Below are 25,085 nucleotides of genomic sequence, written 5' to 3'. Positions count from 1 at the left end.
TATCCGCTTTCTTCCCCCTGGTTTTGCAAACCGAACGTGGTTTCCTAGAGTGGCTTCCACTTGAAGTTGGACCATGAAGGGGTAGAGTACGGGGAGGATGTGACGGGAAGGAGAGACGTTGCGTCGTGGGTTCCTCCCTCCGGCATTGATGTCGAAATGAAAGTGAAATCGATTCCCCGTTCCGATAGGGGTGCCCATAAGCACGGGCCAGCTCAAAAGCGTACGCCGAATAGAGGTCAATGTCGGGCGGGTTTCGTTGGCTTTTTGTTGTGGGGATGCTTGGTTTTCTTTTTATTTTGGGATACACCCGCCCATGGTGTTATTGTTTTCCATTTTCTTCGTTCTTCTTTCGCTATCGAAAGCCTATCAATCATATTCGGATGAGTTGACGCACTCCGAGTGTGTGTGTGTGTGTGTGTGTGTGTGTGCGTGTGTGTGTGTGAAACACGAATCCACTTTCGTAAGACTACACGACATTGAAACGTATCGCTAATGGGAGGTTCGAAAATGGATGGTTAATGTAGGAGGAGCGAGACATATTAGATATGACTTACACATTTAAAAAAACAGCAACCAATGTCTGAGTCAACGAGTAGTCTGATCTTATTAGTGATAAGTCAATATCATTCTGAACGCTACGTGACTAGGTAGCTTTGTTCGCTACTGCTTGAACTTGAAAATACGCTGGAAGGTAGAGAAATCATGGAGATCCCTATCGGAGCTAATGCATTGTGCAGGAATCGCCTAGCATCAGCAATAAACAGCTCATCAAAATTCCATACGGTACACGCACGGTACGGGAACAAGCGCTGCTCTAAATGAAATCATTATATTATTGTTCTAGCATCTGTTTGTTTTTTCCCCTGGTGAAGATTATCATGAGATGCTTCAAATGCCATCGTTCAAAAAAACATTGTCTAGACGCTAAACAATGTTTCATGAAAATGTGCTGATTAATAGAGGATGCTTTTGATATTTTCATCTACCATCGTGGAAGGGCGGTCTGGTGGCCGAGGCGATAACGGCACCGGTCTTCACACGGCAGGACCGGGTCTCAAATCCCATCCAGACCGCGCCTCCCTGTACGCAGAACTGTCTACTTTGCTACGGGTAAAATCAAGTCACAGAAAGCCTGAAATGGCAGGCCCCGGGACCTCTCGAGGTTGTAGTGCCAAGGAAGAAGGAAAAGAATTGTGGATTAAAAAGCTACTATATTATAGCATTTTGAAGCTTGTAATGTTTATTACATTTTAAAGTTTCGAAGTGATTGTCTTCAAATTTTCAGAGCTAATGTTTAAAAAGACAGGAAGTCAACCCAGCATACTAAACAGTTAACCGACAGCTTTTTCTGTCTCTTGACCAGTGCGATGCTGTCAGTGCTATAAATTTATTATAGCAGTAATAAGAGCCATGAAATTTATGCAAGTATTTTGATCAAACTAGAACTAATGAAGACTTGAAAAAATATAAAAAAACGTTTAAAATATCAACTATCAAGTAAATATTTTCTAAGAGCTTAAAACTTAAAACGACTTTTAAAAACGTTTAGTGTTATTTAAACCTTGGATTTTAGATGTCTTGCCAATGTCTATTTCTTCTTTCCCACTTTGTCTTTCACACTTGTCTCCAGCCAACTTGTCGTGTGTTAATTGCATGCCTTTTTGTCTACAGACAGATAAACCAAACAGCTACGACCTTACGCTACTAAATAGATCACTCACCACAGAACAAACCAAAGCCAGCAGCAGGTTCTGTTCCAGCATAAGATGCTGACACGCGCTAGCTCCTCACCTAGCTTCATGCCGCTATAATCTAACGAACTTCAAACATTGAAACACTTCATTAGCACGTGGTTTTGGTTCGGTGTATCGGTTATACATTTTGTACGGTGGAATCGAGTTGGAAAAATATGCCAATCACTGTAACGTGAGCTTCGTAACGAGATGCAGCGCGATCATGTTACGGGTCGTGTTAATTTGCGACGAAATTCCTTCACGCATCCATAACGACCCACTTGATCGTTCTCGGATCAAGCAGCGTACAAATTTTGACTGATTATTTATATCGGTTTTGCGATGTGAGTTCTTAGAAATGGTGAAGAAATTGCATCCTGCATCTCGTAGGGACCAAAAGACGTTATTTAAAGATAAATGCCCATTCTGATCGATGGCACGTACGATCGGCTCGACGTGACCCGTGAGCAAATGCATACCTCGTCGATCGCCATCTTTTAACTTTTTGTGTCCTGCGTTCGGGGTTTCTTTCTTATGCATATGAGATTGTCACGTATGGTCGGTGATTTATTCAGATCATTCCACCATCGATGCGACATCCTGGTTCGAACAGTGCCCGCGACGAACGGCCAAGAACGTTAGATCGATGCTTACGCTGATGGATTTGAATTTAAGCGGAATCGCTTCTTCACACAATACGACACGATTACCGCTCGGCGTACCTATTTTATCGGGATGGTGTAAGGTGTGGCATTATGCTAATGATTTGGTGTGTGATTGTTTGGGATCTCGCAAAAAAATAAATAAAAATAACCCACCACTTTAAGCCCCATTTTGAACCTTGAGCGCGACAAAGTTCGTTGAACATAGTGCGGGCCGAAAATTCATCGATCTTCATCGATCTTATTGATCACAACTCGTACGCAAAACACAGAAACAATAAAACATTTTCGCGTTAAATCTTCCCCCCCCAGTGTGAGCTCACAGTGAGCTGATGGTGCGTTGGAAAAGTACCGCCGCGCCGTAAGCTGACCATGGGCTGAACTTGAAAGCGAAAACGAAAGTAAAATGGACCCTCCTAAATGGCAATCGCGAGATCGCGTGCCCACATGTGCTCGCGGTGGCCTTACGAGCGAGTGAATGAATATTTATGCACCAATGTTGCCTTTTCTAATTAGGCAGCGGTTGGGCAGTGCAGTGAGGAGAAGTGACCATCACCGGACACCCTCACCTATGAGAGCAGGCGCCAGCATGGGAGGTTCGTGTTGATTTTGCACTTATCGGGTGCAACCGATGGGTTCGGTTGATGAGATTTTGTAAGTTTTCGTTTTACTGCATGTGCTGCTGGAGAGTGGCAGAGCAAGGAAAAAAAGGTGCGTCGAGTGTGATTTACTGGAATGATTTCTCAGCCCGTCCCTTACGCTGAACCGCCACAGTGCAACCTTTGCGTGTTGAATCAGCAAGTTGTGAGTAATCGTAACTCGAGTATGTTGAAAGTTGTGGCAAATTACGCTGCTAGGAATGGCGGCTGGTCATAACAGAGCTCATTTGAGTACAAGATTTAATACTTAACTTATTTTATGGTACATCTGTCATTCTGTTTTCCAACAAAACATTGTCACACTCAACTCAACTTCCCTCACTGGGAAGCAGTCTTGAAATACATATTTATAAGCATCGGTAATAAAATTGAAATGACTCCTAATGACCAACAGCAACACGGAGGGCGTACTTTGCGGGCTCCATTCTTCTGCTAATCAAATCGCACCATCTGTATCTCCACCATGAGAGGGAGGCAGACCCGCCGACCGAAGAGGTGAAATGATGAGCCTGAAACAGGTTTACGGTTTTATTTGTTTTAATTTAATGCTGCTTATAAGGAGCAGGATTTGCGGTGATACACCCTTCTTATTGTTGCATCATCACCGATGGAAGGTCCAGTTGCACCCTGGGAGTTGAATCATTACTTGCACCCCGTTCGACATTAAGCTGACGCTAGTAAATTCGAAGTCGAAGCGTCGAGAGCGTGTTGCACAATTGTGCTAAGAGTGGTTTCCTCGTGAGACCTGCGAGCCATTGGTTGATCCTAGTGTATTGATAGGGCAGTAAGTTTCGTAATTAATCCTTGATCCTTGAACCCGTTGTTGTCCTCACACACTGTTCCAAGTGGACCTGGCATGGAGCCTGGTCGAAGATGCTAGAATCGCGATACTGATGTCGATGCTGACCTGGACAACTGGTCCAACACCAAGCACCAGCAGCAGCAGCAGCAGATTTACATATTTATCTATCGCACTGTTCTAGAGCTGCTGGCAATCGGTTCAACCCTCGACCGGCACACTCCAGCATCTGACCACAATCAGCTTACCCGGTGGGGTGGAAAACAGCGCCTAAAAACCACCCGTTTTCTGCACCAAAGTAGTTCAAGTTCACTCCCCGCTGGTCTCGGTGTCACGAACTCGCGGCTCAATTACATCGACGACCCAAGAGGTGCTAATCGACCGTCAACGGGTACAAACGGATTCGGGAGACTTAGTGCGTCCTGCCCGTTTGCGTCGTCTCCCTCAACCATTTGCCACCGACATACGAATCGTTTAGCCTGTGCGCATTTACGCAGTGCAAAATGACAGATGTAAAATGTAAACCAAACTGACCGGTACGGGGTTTTCCCTGGGCCAGCTGATCGTAATCTAGCACTCGCGTGTTATGCCACCGTATATCTCACATCGGTATGCTAACTGAGCGTTATTACTCAGTTTTTGTCACTTTGGAATGCAAAATGGCACGATAAGCAGGAGAGGCTGATAGTTTGAGGTGCATAGATCGTTCGATGTCTGGATGGGTGTAGATAGTTGGCGTTCTGCAGCATCAAGTCTCTAGAAGTAATTTAACTTCTGCTAAACAGATATTTCAGTAACAGATGCAAGGGTTCGTTAAATGACTCGTAATCTATCGCCTTTGTTAGGCAATCGTTTATCCTGGCTTTCGTGTTCAATACATCAATGACATAATACTATCTTTTTGAGTTATCTTAAGGGACTTTGTGGGCTTTGGCGACTAATCCTTTAAAACCTTCAACAGATACGTCCAACTGGTCAAAACCAGCAGATATTTAGATTGGAGAGTTAAGATGAATATTAGATATCTCCTACTTCCTCTACATTAGCACTGCAGCCTTGGATGGTCTTGACTGGCCATCTCTGGGTTCTTTACTTAAATATTTCCATTATTGGATGACTGACAGTCCTGTGTATAGGGCGACGGCCTGAACAAAATTTGATATCCGGTCCTGTCGAGTAGAAAATAGTCGATAAATGGGAACATAAAACCTACTGAACTCTTTTCTCTGGATGAGATCGGTGCATTAAGGCTATCCCTATTGGATAAAGCATTCTTACTTATAAAATCTTAAACTAATATAGTCTATATCATCAGCAAATATCAATATTTAGAAACGATATTTACAAACGAAATGTTACTGATGGCTCTGTCTTATGCGAGTTTAAAAAGAAGCTAGGTAAACCCTTTCTCTTGATGAATATCCTTGAGGATAGCAAAGAGCATTTAGAGCTTTCCATAATTTTTCACTGAGCATATGGCCATTGCTCATGATGATTCTAAGCATGGAAAGCTTGGCCTATAGACCAAAAGAACCCTTGGTGTCGTACACTTATACTCTTACTCATTCTTATACTATAATGATTCCAATATCGATTAGATCAGCCTTGACTCTGGCAGGATCGATCGAGACTAGACAAGATTGGTGATCCTCGTATATTTTTCAGTTTGCAGTAGTTGATCTCTACTTCATGGTCGAAGTCATCTCTTATGCTTGCATTCATTGAATGCGTTGAACTGTAAAACATTATTTTTTTACAACCCACAACGTTAATAAAACACACACATTAAACAGGATTTGTTGAAGATATACAACCTAAAGACATCGTTGAATAAAGATGACGACCAAAAACCATCCGTACACCCCTCCGCAGCTTTGTGGTCCAGCAGAGTAATCGCAATCGAAGCGAAACAAAGTACGGCATGTTATAAAACAAAACAAAAATCCACCCCAAACACAAGCATGTGGTGACCGAGTTCGGTACCGGCATTAGATAACAGCTCTCTAGCAGCTGCAGTTGGTGCCACCTTTTGGGTTTGGCGTGAAAATTCGTCTCGTCCACCGACCGACCGACATTTGTTACGAATCGGGGTGCGTGGGGACCGTCGTCCACCTAGCCGAATGCGTCGCGGCTAATTAACACCCGTTTTGTTGCGGTTCGCAGCTGCATTTCGCTTTCTTCGTGTCGCACTTTCTTCGCATCACCGTTGGCATAAAGAAAAGACAGCGTTAAAAAAAACCAGAAATGGAGCTCGAGCGAATTGCGCGTGTGGGCTGTGGTGGATAAAAGGTGCAACTATCGGTGAGCGCGTCAGTGGTCGAACTGGATCACGCGAATTGCGCTACAAGGATGTCGGTTTTAATGTTATACATTTCGTGCTGCAAGGGTTGGCGCGGTGGCATCCAAGGGTAGGCCTCGAAGGTAGTCGCTTATCTAGCGACGACACGCCACGGCACGCCTGTTCTGGAGTCACCTTGAGTGTTGCTGCCGCGGTGTGTCGAAACCCAGCGACATTATCGCAAAAATAAACTGGTCCAGGAGCGAAACTGGAACACTGGAGCACTGGAACTTGTTTCGTTTTTTCGAGACAGCTAGAGAGAGAGAGAGAGAGAGTGAGATGGAGTACACGGGATAAATCGGTCAACATTGGTGCTTGGGTACCAATCGATCGATATCTAGACAGATAGGCATGAAGTCGTTGAAGGTAGAACCAATCCGGTGACGTAACCCTCTGGGAAGGTGTTTTCCCGAGATCTTACGAGGCACCTTTGGTTTGGTCTAGGCATTTGCTCCAATTTCTTCCCAAACGTTCGGCACGTTCGTGGCAACAGAGCCATTTGGTGAACGTGAGAGCACAGTGTCTGTTGGAACGATCGACAACATAATTCACCTGTTGCGCCAGCATCGGCCTGTCGGACGGAACCAGGAAGATAGACGATCGATTGAGCCGTAATTGGCTGTAATGATTGATTTCGTAAGGTTTTTACGAGCCGGTGAGATTTATTGCTTGGCGTTTTTTTTTTCTTTTTTCAATCTTCAACATTGAACACGATCGATTACTATCATCTCACTATCTTCGCGAACGCTTGTACGGAAGGGTCTTGCCGGGCGGTTGTGCTCTACACAACACGTATCGACGTTGATTAAATCGACCAGAATTAATCGATGAAAAATAATACAAAACAAAGTACCTGTTTACGATTGTATGGGGGAAAGTGCAACCATTTATCTTGAAGTGATGTTATCCAACCGAGCTGAGTATATGGTGCAGAAAGAACGAAGCTTCGGTTTACTCCAGAAACGATTTGTAAGTGGTACTTACAGCTTAATTTGAACAGCTTGGAACTCATCCAAAAAAAACAGGCTCATTGACGTGAGTAGTCTTAAACCCTTTCCCTACCGTATATTCCTATTTAATCAACTCAAACGCATCCAGAGCAACAGCATGCTAATTCTAGTCAGTCATCAGTGCTACAGGTTGCAGCTTAGTTCCCACAGCTATCGGAGCCTCCGTTAGCAACACCCGGGATAAGCTGTCGATTACTTTGTGCGGTGGTTCAGATCACAGCTAATGATCGGCTCCCATAGCGGTGGCGATCGCGAGCCCGTTCGACCTCGCACCGTTTGGCCTTAACCCCGTGAGCCGAGACTGACGTAAGATGCGTCCGACCAGTAGATCGAATCGTCCGAGCTAACATCCGTGGGTTTTTTTTTCCAAGCAATAGGTGTCCAGAGAACAATGCCCAGCTAGTGCGTTTCCTAATTCGTTGGAGTGAAGTGGTTAGATTTTTGCACAAAACACTTTGTTACTGACCCAACAACATTGACCCCATCCTAACCACTCTAGACGCGACGTGCAAGTGTTACAAATAGACAACAACAAAACATCAACTCCAATACGGATCGCTTTTTGACCCGAGATGTTCTACATGCATAATTAGCTACATTTTAAAGGTTAATTGTGTCGGACGGTTGATCGCGAACAACTGTCTCATGCCCGTTTACGGACGTCTGTCAATCATCTTCATCGGATCGGCTGCAAGATCGGTTCAAGAACACGACAAACAAATTTGGTAACTGATCTCTGCTTGGAAGGGAAGTTTGCAAATGTCCAACATCGGCCCCGGCATTGGCAGACTCTTACTGACGTCAATTGCGCAATGGCGGACGGCAGTAGAAATGCTCCCGAGCAAGTGTCACATTACCTCTTTATATGGTGGTTCTTTACATCGTTTTAATTGGACACACGTTCGTTGGATGCTGTGTCCGGAACTGTCCCCTTACTTTCTACTATTGGCAAAGTAAGCTTTCGGGACGCTGCACGATGTCCAGTTGTCAGGAAATATGTCTGCAAGGCAAATTGCATCTCCCCCAGCAACGATCAGTCCCTGGAAGCAGTACAGGAAGATTAAAAATCTTGCAGCAGATCTTGCGCTTTCCACGTAAGCAAATCGAAAGCGTCTTACCCTTCACAAAAACTTCTTCAACAATGTGTAGGAGACGTCGAGGTGAAAGCAAAAGCATCATTACGCCACACTTGCACCGGGTGACTTCATCGGTTAAAACGAGTGAAAAAAGAAATGGTCCACTTACGGTGCGATGCCATGGAGTCGAACGATTCTTGTGTTTACGTAAGGCGCATTACCAGCGACTACTTTGTTGCAATTCCTTGGAGTGCAGGATATGCAATAGAATATTCGATCAGCATTAAACGGAGTTGATGGGAGCACACTTAAGGGGAGCAATTTTCTCGTTGCTCTGCCGTCTGCAAAGTAAAAGGAACGTCAGCAAATCCGATTGCAATGTCCTGATCACGATCGATCGATCGATCGTACGGATGATGTGAATTTATTCCTTTGATCACAATCTAGTACATCGATTATGGATCACATTTGTTTGCCCCTTTGCTGATTGAGCTAACATGTTTGCGCTCCCCACGTCAACCCAACACATATGCGTGCATCCTTGTGCAAATTATTCTGCCCATCGAGCGCCCCGGGACGGCCAATTATAATATTCCACTCACGCCGTTGAAGTCAATCACGGGGCTAATGAATCATGTCACGAGCTCGCTCCCGTGTGTCAGATCTTGCGGATGGGCCCAGGATTCGATTTGCACATTGGACGATCGGGTTTTTGGGATTTGAGACAGCAAAGATGGTCCGTGTCTTCATATTTCATCGGGCGAGTGTTGAAACCATACCCACAAACAGACCGATCTGTGCATATATGCGCATTTGCCGACGATTCGAGACGACGGCTCGTGTGGAGTGGTTTCCCGCCAGGTGAAGGCGCCAGGATCGGTTCGAAAGTGATTCTCACGCACTTGATCGCGTGTTCGCGCCGAGCTACCTGAGCTAGTGATTTGCCTGCTCAGCGTGGGAAAGGTCAAAACCTCCTACGATGCAAGCGGATGAATTACGGGACGGGATGGATAGAGTTGCTATGGAGGTGGCTGCTAAACACCAGAAGTCAAGTGAGTACCCAGCGAGCTGTATATATGGGTGGGCAATAAAGCGATGATGGGTGCAATCGGCTGGGTAGCAGCGTGTTCATTGTCACCGAAATAAATTCTCAAATTCACTACAGTGTAAGTGCACCTACTGATGGCGCCCAGCAACCTTGCACAGATTAGCTCAGTTCAATCGCCATTATTCTCCGCTCTAAATTCTCACAATCCATGCTATAAAGTTTTAAGTACATGCTATAAATGGTAATTCTAATGGCATTACTGTTTGATACGGTGTGTCCAGCTACTCATTGTGGTCAGGCTACACTTATCACCCTTTTCTTACACGACCAGCATGACTAATTCCACACCAGACACCGGTTGTCCTCGAGTCGATGCATACCTGCACCTCACTGCGTCACTGTGGCAGCATGATGATGATTATGCTCGTCGCTTCGAACTAATGTTTAATTAATTACCCATTCATCGATGCAACTCGATTGCATTCCGGTACCGCTGTGGTTTGCCGCCTCCTCTAAGCCGTCAGTTTCCGGAGGATCCTTCGTACGCTTGAGCGAGTTCAGGCGAGTACTGTTTGCGCAACTTGCTTGCATTCCTGCACCGGCATCTTAAACCGACTGACTATCGCACAGGGGACGACGTTTTCAACGCCTCGCCTGCCATTCAAAGAGTACGTACTGTGGCATCAGCATCATGCAACGCAACGTGCCGTGGTACGTTTGACATGTTCAAAAGGCAAAAAGGAAGCGTCCGATGAAAGATTAAACAACATGTGCGCAGGTGAATACTCAGAACACAATGCAAGAATGTGCTCAAGCTCTCGAGCGAGATCGTTATCGGTTGCTAGCCGTTCTTCAAGTATTCCTCACCTCAATTGTGTTTGATGATTAATCGATTGCAAACCCTTGCCGGGCTTCCGTTTTGCTACTGTCGAACGCCATTGCACTGCAATTGTACTCGTCGAAGAAAAGCACACTGTTTGATTAACATGTTAATGATGAGATATTGCTGCAAGCATCGATATTATTGTGACTAATCACATCACAAAACGGACGGTCTGAATTGTGATGATTATTACGGCTTATGGAATAGGTGCTGTGGCAATTGGTTTATTTACAGTTGATAATTGAAAATTATAAAAATATCAACAACAAAAGACATTTACTTGTTTGAACAATGAAAGCACAATACACTCTGCGTTAAAACACTGACAGCTTTCGCTAAGTAGATTCATGCTGTCAGCTATGTCATTTTTTATAGTAAATAGAGATTTTATGGGAGATTTTTATAGGAGAGTGGACTGACAGTTGTTCTTCTGCCATATTCTACTATTTGGTAACTCTTTCATTAGGTGTAGACTTTTTATAAAAACAAATAAAATAATAAAATTGAAATGCAGTCAAAAAATACTTTATGCTTCAATAACGACACAAGGACGCTTTAGATTTGATTTGACAAAACTACTGGATCATCTATCTGACACTTCAACGTTGCAAGCATTTCATAATATGCTGTATGTTGATCACACTGTCACGCCTATCACAATAAAGCCTGATTATCTCGTTAAAATGCTCTTAAACCATCGAACCATGTCATTTGATAACAGATGGATTATCGTTTCAGTTCACCCACCTCCCAATGGTGTGATAATCGACCTTCTCAACTTATACACCCCGGGATTAATCTATCTTAAAGCTTAAGACTTTATTTATGTGATATCGCCGTTTTGATACTCGTTAAAAATCCGATTCGGGGGATTCAAGGCATGATAAAATAATAATGCGATGCCACACGAGCGTTATGTTGGCTTCGGTACCGTATCAACGGGATTTTGCGTAACGCGTATGCAAGCTCGCGTGACGGGTCGAATTTGGTGACCGTTTTCGAGATTCCACGGAAGGTTGAAACTGCCCGCCCCGGTCCGGTTAAACCTGACCCAGTCCCGTACCAGGAGCAGCTGCATTCCCAGAAAGCCCACCAGTGATAAAGCTGCTCCAACCGACCCAGTTTTGTGATGAGGGGGGAAAAAATGATACATAATCATTTTGAACGTTTCGTCAAAACCGTAGACTTTCGGAATCGCGCGACAATCTATCGGTTGACGAACCGATCGATGATAGTGATCTGGATCTGTGGGACGTGCCAAAAACCAGCAGTTGCTACCGCTAGCCTAACGTTGGCACAATCCCATATCTACCTCACTGTCTAGAGCCTATGTCTGGGTGGCTTTGGCCGGTCAACGTAAAACCCCAAGCGAGTCTTTCTTGGAGAATATGCAACGATGACGGTGACGGAGGTCGTTGTGTGTGACTTGAGCTTACATAACATTTTTGGAAACCGTCAAAATTGGGGAGACGGACCCCCATGGTTCCGAATGCTGATCGGTGATAGTGACCTGTATCATTAACGATAGCCTGCAGGCATTGCGGCAGATACGAGACATGTGGCGCATGATGTTTTGAATTCCACGCGAGTTATTCACCTACCGTAGTCGAGTGGTCCAATTTTGAATAGCGCCATGGGTCCATATGCCGGACGACGACGATACTACCATTTTAAAAAAAAACTCATGCTCAACCAACTCGTTATCTCGTCCAGCTCGGCCGTTTCGTCGCTTACGGATTCGTTGCAGTCATCCTGGACAACCCCGGTCTCCAGTAAGCACCCAGCGCTTCTCCAACCTTTATGAGTTAATATCGCGCCAGGGTTCAAGGTCTCCGGGGGATGGCGTGCTGGGCTACGTTTCTCGCAACCGCAACGGATACACACACACACTTTCCCTTCTCTCGAACCGTGGCGATCGTGAAGATGGGACACAAACCTGATGGCCTTTCTCTTTTTTTCTTTTGCCGTGCTGCTCGTGATTTACCACGGAGATTCGCCGGGCCCTTGCCGTGACGATGTTTCAGCCGGTAGTTTCACGTATTGGTTTCACTTTCGTCGGCGAACGGCTTGGCTGTGTGCTGGACGGTTAATTTGAAAGATGGTCACGATGCACATTTACTGACGCACCGTCCGATCGTCTGCCACATGAGACGAGAGTGATGTGGCACTGCGGCTGATTACGAAGGAATTACGTTGCAAAATATGCGTGTTAACCTTTTCGACGATCCGATTTTTGTCGTGTGCCACGGTAAATGCTGCTTTTTGACGCATAAATCAACATTCTAGCTCATTCTAGCGTATGAACAGCGTTTTGCTAATCAGCTCCATTCCATAAAAGCATCTTCATTTGCGAAAGCACTTCATCATGAGGTACACACTAAAGACATCTTATTACAGATGTAAAAGGCTCCAAACAAGGCTGCACCATCGTGACCGGACCACCGGTAATCAATGATCGCTGAATCAAAACCATTATGCTCAGAACAATCGATGGTGGGAAACTAGACAATTCTAGGAAGCTGCCAATAGCGCACGGACTGACCGACACAAAGCTGAGAAAAGCAGATGAAGTCACTAATCAACTGTTGATTGGCAATCTTTTACGATTGCCTACCGGTGTGCACATCTGGCATCGAAAGGCGCTGGGTGACGTAGCCAGGAAGTGTCTTTGTTGGGCTTGTGCACTTTACGACAGCAAAGTAACATCGTCCTGTGAACTTAAAGTTTAAGATGAATCCAACCGCGATGGACAATGTTTCCTTACGCGTAGAATACGCTAGGAGTGTTCTCCGTAAGAAACATTCCGTAGATTTGATCCACTGATTTAATCAGGAATTATAGCAAATTTAATCATCATTAAGCATCTTCCTTGATACTTGATTGCTAATCAGGTGTGCCGTCACATGCATGCGAGAGATACATTTTTCAAACCGCAAAAGAACGCCGTTTAATTGCTTTTGTACCAAAAAACCAATCCCTTGCACATGCTTGAAAGCTTTATTTTTATGGTTCATTTAGTGTTTCGTACACTGAAACACAGTGGGAGGTTGGGGTTTACGTGCTAAAGTGATGTTTGGAAGACAGTTTTTGCCTTCTTCGGTAAAGCAATCCAACCCGCCGATGTCCAGCCGGACATCAGTTTAGCAAATGATCGGTCATAAAAGCGGCTCGGGCTGGGTTATCGTCGCCTCACATCACTACGACCTTTCGACATCGTTCTCGTATCGAACTAATCGAACGATTGGCGATCCATCATCACCTTCGCAGCAGATCGCGCATGATAGGTGATCCGGGGTGAAGAAGGGTCTTCTCTTGACCACTGTACGGACGATCGTATCCTGTTCACCCAAGGGAATAAAATCTTTTTGCAAAAAAAAGGCGTCGAATTTCATGGTAATAATGATACGTCGCGTTGATCAACAAGGTGGACGCCGGTTGGACATCATCGATCAACACTCTTACACAATGCTCTTGCGGTGACGAGTAGACACTTTTTGCGCAATTTCTCGTAGAAAGATTGGAGGTGGTATTGAAAGTAGCAGCCATCCCTTGGGATGCTTAGCGTCGAAGTGTACGAATAATTGCAACACTGACTGGGGGGGTTTTTGCGATAAAGCTCTCCGAGGTAATTGTGTCATGAGTTATTGAGCCAGCTAAAATGCATCGTTGATTGAAGTGAGTGCCGCGACGACTCAGGCACACATGAGCTTACAGGATGAGTTTAACTTCTTTTGGGAAGGCTTTTTTAGTGTCCAAATAAGGTCAAGATTAACGTCATAGTATTAAATCTTCAATTATAATGGTTTTGATGAGAAAGTGTGGAATATGTAGTAGAGTTGTCTAAAGCTCTCCATAAATTTTAATAGTTTGCCTCAAAATATCTGTCCAATTATGGATTTCCTTGCAAGTGAAACTCTTGTGGAGCAATGTTCCCAAACAAGTGTAATGCAACACCGCAAGAACCTCCTTGTTGTCGAATTTCTGGATAGAACCGAGTTCGGTCGTTGTCTATAGAACACTCAGAAGCTCGTATCTGTCCAATTCATGTTATCATGATGCCATTTTAGAGATTTGTTTAAGAAATTCGTGATACTTGTCGGTATTTGTTTAGAAAATTGGGACTTGCTCGTGAGTCTCTTGCATCGATTTAAGCCATGTGAAGTAACTTTAACTTTGAAATATGTATGCTACAAACCAAATACAATCTTATACTCCGGAGACCGTTTTAAAATGGCATTAAAATTCATCCCACTGCATCGCTGTGGCAAGTTGCAATGGTGCACGTGCCTTTAGCCTCTAATGCTCCAACCAACCATCTGTTGACCGCATTAGATAATCCCAGCGGACGATTTCCTGACGGGCTCCATAAGTTGCGATCAAAGCACATTAGCAGGGTGCAACCGTTGACAGGCGCGCACACATTTTCACACCTTCTGCCCCGTACACCCGGCCAGACACACACGGCCGGGAGTTAGAAGCCGTGTCCATGATTCAGGTCGCCCAGATGGGTCCGGCAAGGCCGGTCAGCTGATGGTGTCGACAGCACCCGAATGGAAGTAACAATCGACCCACCGATCGACCCAATACTCCGAGCAACGGGATGTTATATAAGTTTCTGGATGAGCTTGTTTTGTTGCACGATTTATTAATTTTCAAGCCTCTTTTTTCCCCCCCACGAAACAACAAATGGCTGTGTTTCCACACTCGCCCACAGGTTGTTGTTGGCACTAGCGTCCGTTAAAAGCTGCTAAAGAGTGGATTTTATGCCAAGTGTTGAGCGGTGGCCGTTTGATAGAGATCTGGATGAGGGTGATCGGAATTATTATTGGAGTGGTGTTCCTGTCGGTAACTGGCAGCCCGAAGGTCACCCCTCCCCGGGATGAGTTCGATTTTGGGCTAATGCGGTCAAGGCGAGCGGATGGACGATTTACACCGGCTACCGATATCGTAATGGATGCTAACCAGATGACACCACGCTCAGGTCAAAACAGGGATTACGTGAGCGGATTGAAGATGCAACTGGAACGATCGCTCAAGGTTAACGGGGGAAAAAAGCGGGGAAAAAATTGGAATTGGAGCTTTTCTTGAAGCGAATTAAAATATTCAACCAAGTGTTTTCTTAAACCCGCTCATAAAGTTACATAAAAATTTGCATCCAATTCTATCAAATTTCAATGAATATATCACCCATCTTTGTGGCTCTTGTTGGGCATTTTCGTTAGTTCACGTGTTTTAATGCCACTGGGCACAACAAAATGGCCATGCCACGACATTGCGACAGCTTGACAGTTTTATGACGCTGGTTGTACGCTTTGTTTTAAGTTACACGCACCCTTAGCACTCGCTTTCCGCCGAACAAGCCCCTTCCAACCACATCTTCAATGTCCCGCTGGCAGTGGGTCTGAATGTCTGAGGCACCCCCGAAAAGGCCAAATGCCACTTGAGTGCATCTTTACCGTTTACCGGAGTAGCACGACGCACATTTGGAGATGTTGCCCTTGCGTCCATTAACCTTTGTGCGTTGTTCGGTTCCCAAAAAAAAAACACACACACACAACGGCCAAAAGCATTACACACCGTTTTATGGGTTTTCATGTTCGAGTGAAGATCAAATCCCCCAGCTGCGGGGGAGGCAAATGTAAGTGGAGATGTAATCTAAAATTGGGAAACCACTGAACATATGCGCTGGAGTCAAGGCTGTTAAGGGGGTGGGCAAAAAAATAATAATGTTTACACAAGTGTTAAAAATGTTTACTTTCTAATGCTGCGCGAGGTTTTTTTTTTTTTTTTTATTCATAAAGAACGGCCTGGCCGTATTGCTTGCTGCGCGAGGTTACCGTTGAAAAAATAAGGACCAAATGTTTCATTGTGGATCTCTTGGTTTTTCTCTCTCTTTTCTTTCACAGGAGGGTAGTATAGGTCATGAACTAGTGATAAAGCCAGTGCCAACCGACATCTCCCAGGAGGAGGATGGAAGTGTTCATCACGTTATTTATAAGCGCAAAACTCCGGAGGAGCACAACGATCAGTTCAGTGATTACGGTACGTATCCTCGGACATCTTGGAGTATCTCATACTAATATTAAACCCTTCTCGCACTCCTGCAGCATTCATGGAACCGGACCGGCTACAGAAACGGTTTCGGTCTAAACGCAGCCCGCAAGCGTACTACAAAAGCTCGCGAGCCATCGATCGGACCATCTATCCCGAAATTCTGGTGATCGTCGACTACGACGGCTACCGGCTGCACGGTGGCGATAACGTGCAGGTCAAGCGCTACTTCGTCTCCTTCTGGAACGGTGTCGATCTGCGGTACCGGTTGCTAAAGGGACCGAAAATTCGCATCAGCATCGCGGGCATCATTATCTCACGGGTAAGTACAGACAGCAGATACTCTCTGTTTGGAACACTGGAATTTAAGTGTCAATTTTATTGGGCTAAATGTGCCAAAATGGAACCAAATGTTCGAGTATTACGTTTTATGAGCTGCAAAAGATCACACGGCCAGTCGTTCGGTGGTATTCTTTAGGTCGCGAGGGTCATTAAATTGAGTTTGATCGATTTTACCATTTTTATGTTACACGAAGAGCTTTTTTTTTCAAACTCTCTTTCAAGATGTCTTTGCGAAATTTTCAAATGAAGTCAAATTCATTCTTTAAGGATTCACCGTTAAAATTAAAAGCCTCTCACACTCGCTTAAATGTCCATCGGAACCGCCAATTAACGAACGCTGCAAGTCCGCCGATGACACGAACGTGTACAACAAATCACACGTCAAATTAACAAAGGAAAGTCTACGTGTGACCCCTTCGCCAGCCGCTTGCGGAATACATGCAAACCCAAACGTCCAATTTAAACCCTACACGAACGTGGCGAACCCGCCGCCGGGTATATGGGTACACGTTTCGCGTGGCATTATCGTCGGTTATAATATCCTTTCCCAAAATAGCGTCCGACGGCAGTTACCAAAAATAAACCATTTAGACAGACGGGCTTGCGCAATCGTGGAGAAGATGAGCCACGGAGACAGGTTGTCAATTTCAAACCGGGCTGGGAAGGCAGGGGTAAGACGAGACAGCCGGGCCGGTTGGTAGATCAGCTTGATACATCCATCAAAGCTAAATCCTCTCTCGCACTCTTGTACTCGTCCAATGCCACAGACGAGGTCTGTGGTCAACCGCCGCAACGAAATCAGTGTCTTCCAACGCACACGCTTGCATTTGTTGCAGCGGTTGATGAGTCTCTAGCCTAAGGCGCCGGACGATCGCTGGAAGCGGTGTGGTGATTGTTGGTGCTGGTGGTCAAGCCATCTTGAACGATTAATCTATCCGTCAAAAGCGCTAAATTCGTCGCCACCGGCACTGGGTCAAACGCGCTTTTGTGTGCGCTAGAACTGCAGCAGACCGGTGTCCACGATGCGATCGCCGATGTGAGCGTAACCAATTGTGGTCCACCACCTGAACGAAAGGCTTTGTGAAGCTTGTCCAAGCTAGCCCTGGATGTAGATTTGATGGACTCGCAGCTAATCGCGTGAATTTTTAAGTGGAGGAAATCTGTCATGAACTGTCTAACGGCTTTCAGCTGCGAGGTGAAGAAGCGAAAGAAATTGCCGAAAAATATGATCCATTTTGTACAACTGCAGAAGTTCATCTCGGCGTCCTTCACCTTTTCAATTTAAATTAGTATACGGCTTAACCTTACCCAACAGTGAAAGGAAACCGCGTGTGTTCTTGCTCGTGTGATGATATTTATCGGATTTCCGATTGAGCTGATCACTGAAGATTGAGTGCAATCATCAGCTGGGACTTTGCGATCGCGCATTGATTGATGGTAACGTCGATCGACTGTTTGCTAAAATAAATCCTCCATTCGGGAGGTCTTTTTCAACGTGACAGATCTCTTAATCTTTTTTTGTGCAAAAACACCAACCGTCTCAAATGAATTACGATTGATCGGAATCGGTTATAAACTCATCCATTTCAGGGGCAAGCCTTTGCACAATTCACCCCGCAAAGTGTTTGGTGATGAATGAATCTAGCTCTAGTGGCTCTTACGATATATTAATGCCCTGTCACCACCAACTGTGTCTGCACCGAGCGAAGGACGGTACCCCACCGGGAAACATCACAGAAGTGTGTGTGTGTGTGTATTTCTATTTAGTAAGTTTTATTTATTTAGTATTTTATTAGCACTCGCTCTACTTTAAGAATGCCCACACATGCGTGTCCCGGACACGAAGCGGTACCGTATCTGTGTCATTGGCACCGGTCCGGTGCTGATCGGACACTAATGACAACCATTCGCAATTAATCAACACCTGCAGCACCCGCGATGACATGCGTATGACAGTCGCAGAGCTCCGTGAAGGCTCGGAACCGCAGATGAGGTTCATGTCAAGGTTGCGGGTCGCAGAGACCACACACACACACAGACAGGCCGCTTGTGTATTGTTTTTACCCAGTGCAATATGAGTCGGTTTTCCGACGTTTGAAAATGGAAATTAATGCGAAGGGTTTTGCTTTTTTGTCCAGACCAAACCGACAAGTTTCAAGTTGAGGAACCTGTCAAACGTCAAAAACGTGAGTCATCGAGTACATTGCAGTAGAGTTGCTCAAGATGGATGAAGAACTCGCGTATTTTTGTCGCTGAAGTTCCTTCTTGAAGCATTCTGGCCCTTCAATGTAATGAAACATTTCTGTTGCAATTTTATTCGCCTTTGACCTCCTCTGAAGCTCAACACTTATATGCACTATACGCAGGGTCGAAGAGGACAAGCGCGATCTCGACCAAGCGAACCTCCTTTCCAAAAAGGCGAAATGTCACTTCGGAGATGAAATTTCGTCAACGTCAGCATCAACGAGGGACACCAATCGGTGGGTAACCTTTCCGTCCATCATCCGTCCCGGTGCCTTTCACGTGATCTTCTGCATCAACTCCCTCCTCGGGATATCTAGATCGCATCCTGTCCACAGCATGGTCACTCGTGATACTACTGAACGCGTGATCTGCTTTCGCTCAACGGGGATTTTCAAGGTCAGTTTCGGTGTCCCATAAGTTCACTCTCACGCAACTTCAAGAAACCGTCTTCGGATGTAGTGAATCAGAAAATGGGTCTTTTCGGGGTGAGCTTTTGAGTCAGTCAGCAACAGGCGCAACCGTCCAACAAATCAGCCGGTACTGATCCACCTGATCCACAAACATTCACCAAAAACTCCACCCTGTGCTGCCGCCCTATCTGCTGGAAGTTTCACGCGAATGCGAAATCGGCGATATCTGGTGACATGCTCGCGGTGCGATGGTGGACGGCGTGGACATAAACTACAGTTTTATGGCTTTCGATCTTCTTCTTGGCTGTTGCTTGCCTGCTTACCGTCGGCGTTCGGTTGACTGGTGCGTTCGGAGGATGTGCCCGCCGAAGACGGTCCCGGGACGGCTGACGACCGGTTGGCTGGCTTGGTCGGTTTGGGTTCCAAGTGCAAATTAGCATACCCGTTTGTCTAGTTCTTCCCGCGTTGCGGACGGCAGCCTCCGGTGTCGCTGTGTACGTGCTTTTATCTTAATCGGACTGAAAACCGACCGGTTGTACAAGGGGGTTTTATCTCCGCAGGGTTTTCTGTGCAGGTGTATAAGAGTGTGTGTGTGTGTGATTGTCGGCCGAAGTTTTGGGGTTAAAATTACGAAAGCAAAAAAAGAAGCTACCATGGTGGTTCCGCACTGGACACGGGGAGAACGTGTCATCTGGTCGGATGACTTAGAATGTCGTCATTATGGGCATCATTCCAGATGGTAGATATGGTAGAAGGGGGTTTAGGTAATCGGGTGCGGTTGTCACTCGGACCGCAGATGATTTAGAATGGCAAAAATAGAGTTTCACAATCTTAAGCCGCAAGTCGGTAAAGGTATTTCGATGCGTTTCAATAAAATAATTGAGACTCTTGGGTAAGAAATCCTCCTCAATGCTAGCTACTTGCACATACACAAGGTCAACACAATGTTTCCGAACGTTCGATACCTGACTTACAGAGGGTTCCCCATACCCATACATCCCACAACCTTCAAAACTTGTCAAACAAAACTCGTCAATAATGAGCAAACAGATACCGTACCGTACAGTCGCAGCAAGAGTCAAATGCGTCTCATACAAAACCCTAGCAGCACATCTTCTCGCAAGCACACGTGTTTGCACAGTATCTCCATCCTCTCGGCTGGTCACTCAGCGCACATTGAATTCCGAAACTGGCATGGCGCAAAGCTACTGCAGCAAAAGGTGCACCGCTGCAGGAATACCTGCAGCGGAAACCATCGGTCACTAAAATCAACACGAGAGGCTTCTGGCCGGGTGATGTCGTGATGTGTGATCTACAATGTGCACTACACGACTTCACATGCGACGACGACGACGGTGACAAGAGTGACGACTTTTCAGGACAGCGAAACTTGATTGATGGTTCGCGTCCGTCCAGCGGTTAAAGAAGGCCCGAAACTTGTACCCGCGATGCGTCCGATGGACGATCCAAGATTGGATCGTTTAAGTTGGCAAGGTTCGGCATCCCGCTAATGGGATCGAGTGGCATTGAATTGAGATGATTGCGTGCAGACGCCGCTGCCCGGTCGGCTGGACGATTGAAATGTTGTAATCGGTTTGCAAATTGCAACACCGAACGCTATCCTCGGAGTGGTCGTTAGGACGCTTAGGATCGTTCAAGTGGCTGCATGATGATGATTTAGATCCATTAAGCTCAATGGCGTTTAGGCTTGCAAAGAAATGAATTCATTTTATTAAACTTGACATAGTGCAGGAATGAATTGATTTCAAGAAAATAAAATGGATGTATTATACTGAGAAAGTCACTCTTAACCGAGTGTTTTTATCCTTGTTGAAAATCACAGTTCTACAACCCAAAACCTCAGAAGAATTCGCGATACAGCTCTACAGTGTGAAGTTCGCAAATTGTTTGATGAAACACCAATTTAAAACATCTGCTTCGAAGTGGCTGTCTAGTTCCCAAATTAAAAATCTTATTCAGAGTTTGATCCCCCGGAATGGATTTTCGTACTCAAGAATGAATTCTTGTCGATGTCTCTTCCGATGAACCTCCTCACGCCTGCGTTACATCTCCAGAATCTATTTGAATAGTTAAAACAATTCAATAGCCCGCTAACCAAGATCTCACACTCATTGATTTGACACGCGAATTACTAATTACACTTCCGGCCGTGGAGAATACTGCTCTCGTCAGTCAGCACCCGAACCAGACGAGATAGAGTGAGGCGAGGAGTTGTGGTACGTCTGATGCGATTTATTCTACATCCTGTACCAATCACGCGTTGCTAACAACATCTTAATTGCAGAAAACCTGTCGAAACGTTTAAGGACGGTAATTGCCTGAAATTATCAACAATTATTTGCTGCAACAGACTGGACACTCCTTGCGCGTGTGCTGGTGCAGTCAGCTAGCTTGAGACGGCTGTGTTGACAAATCGGAATGATGAAGTGAGAGATATCGGTGTAACATGCAATTCCGGTGTACTAAGCCTCAGGCTCGTTTGTTTCGCATCACCAACAGTTTTAACTCACTGGCTAATATTTTCTGAAAATTTAATTAACTTGGAAGGAAATTCTTAAGATAATCCACGATTTTTTCCCCAACTCTGATCTAAATGCTTTGCTCAGAACTATTACAGAATATCAGAAGCCAATTTTAGAACATTATTACCAATATCACAGATTCAGCTCAAAACGAAATTCTAAGAGCTCCTCAGTAAGTCCATTGAACGAGTTACCTTCAAAACTGACCCAATTCTATATCGAGATTCCGCCAACCAATGGGAAACCCCAATCCAAAACAACAAACCCGACCACTGTCCATCGGATTTCGTAAAAGGGCACACGAATCGCGCCGCAGCCCATTTGGTGTGTACGTTTGGTTAGGGACACACAACAGCTTGGACGCTCAACCGCCAGCAGCACTCAATGTCGCAATGCGAGAGCATCGTGACGGACGCTCGAAATCGTACCTCCGATTACCCATATTGACCTTTAATGCTCACTAATTAGTGAGGTGTACCAACCAGCGCGGTCGGATGGAAAAAGGTGCCCACGACGACCTACATAGGACACAACGGTATCGATTGTTGATTCAATTAAGCGATTTTTTTGTTGTTCCGCCGAAGAGACATGTGGCTGTAGGTGTAACAGGTTGCTGCTCTTAATGGCACGACAGTGATGCAACCCAAAGGTTTTTCTTTTGTTTTCTAAGCTCCTAGTTTTTGATCCTCACTCAAAGGAAAATTGTCGATCCCTTTCCATTAACCTGCACCTATCTCTCGAAAAACGGCCAAGTAATGTTACGCGAAAGCTACAAGAAACAAATCGATACGATGATTAGCGTATTGAGGCGAAGCGAAAAGTGTGCTTCGTCATGCCCTTGAGTCCCGGAGCGGGAAAAGTCCGGCCGCACACTCCGGGCCACACGATCTCGCCCCTTGAGTGAAGTGTTTGCTGTTGCTTGAGACAATATCATAACCGGTGCTCGACACCGATAGCAACATTATCGAAAGTGTGAAATGTGCACCGTTAATGGCGGGAAATGGTAGTTCCGGTTGGTCCCTTTTTTCGCGAACCGAATGCTGACGGTGCTGATGCAACGTAGCGTTGGACCACCGTTCGGCAAAGGTTGTGCAATTTGGCCTTTGGTCACAGAAAATCGCATATTTATTGCACGCGTTGGTAAAGCGAGCAAGGGTGCAACATCATGCATAGGAGGACTTGACCGATCACTGATATCATTTTATTGGTTGCCTAAAAAGGACAGCTGGGAGTTGCCTTTTTATATTACCTTCTCCTGTACAGTTGAGCTGGGTCTGATTTGACATTTTTACAGTTGTAAAATATGATGGTACCCTACCACGGCTGGAACACGGATTGATCGTTTGAACAAAGGGGAAAAAAGATTTTGAAAAGGTCAGCCAGATTTGAGAACAATCCTCGAACGTGCATTTGCCATTTGCGATCGTAAATGAGTAAAAATGTTTAACAGAGACGATAATTAGCTGCATCTTGTAGAACGAAAGTAATAAGAACGTAAGCAGCCAACTGCAGGCCTTTAATTGGCGAAAGAGATCAGCAGCAAACTTTACTCTTTCGCGTGACAAACGGCCCATTACGGATGTGTGATTTAGTTGGCCGTTAGCGCCACATCACAAAGACACTCGCTACAAATCGATCGATAGAATCGCAAATCAAATCGATCGGTTTTTGGGCCCTGCTTTTTTTGTTTGCCGAGCCGAGTGTGTGATGGTGGAACCAATTATGCACCGCAAACGGTTTTGTGGATTGGCTTTATCGCGGGGCGATCGTAAAGCAGGATACATTTTTATGAGCGGCCCCTAAAGCAAACCGATTAGCATACAACCGCGGATTAGCTGAGATCGCATACCGATGATCGCGACCGACCGTCTCGAACCGTTTGATTAGGTTAGTGGCATTCGTGGCAGCTGCAGTCGCGCAGTGGTGTCAGTCAACCACGCGAAACGATAACAGTCCAACAGACCGGGTAAAATCGTTGCACATTAATTAATAAATATTTAAATCAAATCCTTCCCGATAATAGGCTTCGCCGTGGTAGGTGTGTGGGAATTCTTTATCACCGTTTGACCACAGTAGCACCGTGCAGCATAAACGCTCTTACGGGAGCTACCGCGTCTGATAAAAGGAGCCGAACGCAGAATCAAAATCGGTACAACACGGAAGAAGCTTTCGAACTTCCGTTGCTCGTAAACTAGAGATGTAAAGAGTTTGGGAAACAACCACCGGCAGTTCTAATTTGTTTGTATTCCACCGAAAAAAAAAAAAACGTTCGAAAGAATACACCAGCTTTTGTTCCTCCGACCCTATTACGTATAATTCATAACAAAATGAAGGCAACCCATTAGAGGAGGAATTTTGGTGTAAAGGAAATGTTATGTTCATGGGGAAGATTATAAAAACACAAACACCATCCGCTCGATCCGCGATTGTTTCCAACGACCTGTTAGCGCCTTACAACAATAAGCAAACGGTTCGAGAGAGAGAGAGAAAGAACGCGGGTTCGTTAGTGGAAATTCACTTCCCAATCGGGCAACCTCGGAGGTTCGTCGCTTCCGTACATGTTCGGCTCAAGTCTTTTGTTTCGTTCGCCAAACGTGACAAGTGAACGATTTAGTTTGGCGTTGGTTAATTCGTCGGAATGAAGATGTATTTTTCTAAACAAAATGATGAATTAATTTTCCGACTGCTGGGCTGCCCTTCGGTAGCAATGTCCTCATTAAAAAACCCGCGCGAATCTATTTTTCTCGACACTCAACAGTTTGTGTTACAATCGGGACCATTCGGAAAAGATTGAGTTGTTGCTGTCTCTGCCTTGTTTTTTTTTCTTTTCGTTCTTACAACAATTGAATTAGTGCAGTCAATTGTTACGAAAGACCATCCGCATTATGGTAAAGAGCCGTAGCCCACGGTTGCGTGCTTAAGTCGACCACCCGAAAACTACCTACAGCAGCACAATAGAAGCTTTGATCTCGCAGCTGCGCGCTGTGCGTGTCTTTATCGTTTGACAATTTTTGGTGAGATTTTTCATTCTCGCAGGGTCAGTCAGCCAACCGGCGCAAGTACAAATAAAGTGAACGCGCCATCTACCTCTATTCCCCGGAGCCGTCCAGACGTCTCTTCAAATCTGGTGATTGTTTAAAGCGCACCATAAACACTTATCCACAGAGTGGGGCTGAATAATGCAGAAACAATGCGACGCACACAGACACGGACGCGCTGAGAGGTCGAGAAGATTGTCATTCTTGTGCGATTCATCCACCAACTCCACCGAACAATGGACCTGGCTG

General features: G+C 45.4%; 1 protein-coding gene across 9 annotated transcripts in view; it reads left to right on the top strand.

Moving 5' to 3' along the window:
* The window catches only part of LOC118505965 (A disintegrin and metalloproteinase with thrombospondin motifs 1), a 92,934-nt gene that overhangs the window by 51,490 nt on the left and 16,359 nt on the right, over positions 1-25,085 (top strand). For all 9 annotated transcript variants that reach the window (XM_036042505.1, XM_036042503.1, XM_036042504.1 and 6 more), the window contains exons 6-7: positions 16,115-16,250; positions 16,316-16,581. In XM_036042505.1, coding sequence (XP_035898398.1) covers positions 16,115-16,250; positions 16,316-16,581 — 402 coding nt within the window. The remainder of the gene's footprint in view (positions 1-16,114; positions 16,251-16,315; positions 16,582-25,085) is intronic.

This window comes from Anopheles stephensi, chromosome 2 (assembly GCF_013141755.1).
Source record: "Anopheles stephensi strain Indian chromosome 2, UCI_ANSTEP_V1.0, whole genome shotgun sequence".
Classification (NCBI taxonomy): Eukaryota; Metazoa; Arthropoda; class Insecta; order Diptera; family Culicidae; genus Anopheles; species Anopheles stephensi.
Note: the sequence above shows the minus strand (reverse complement) of the source record. Positions and strands in the feature narration are given on the sequence as shown.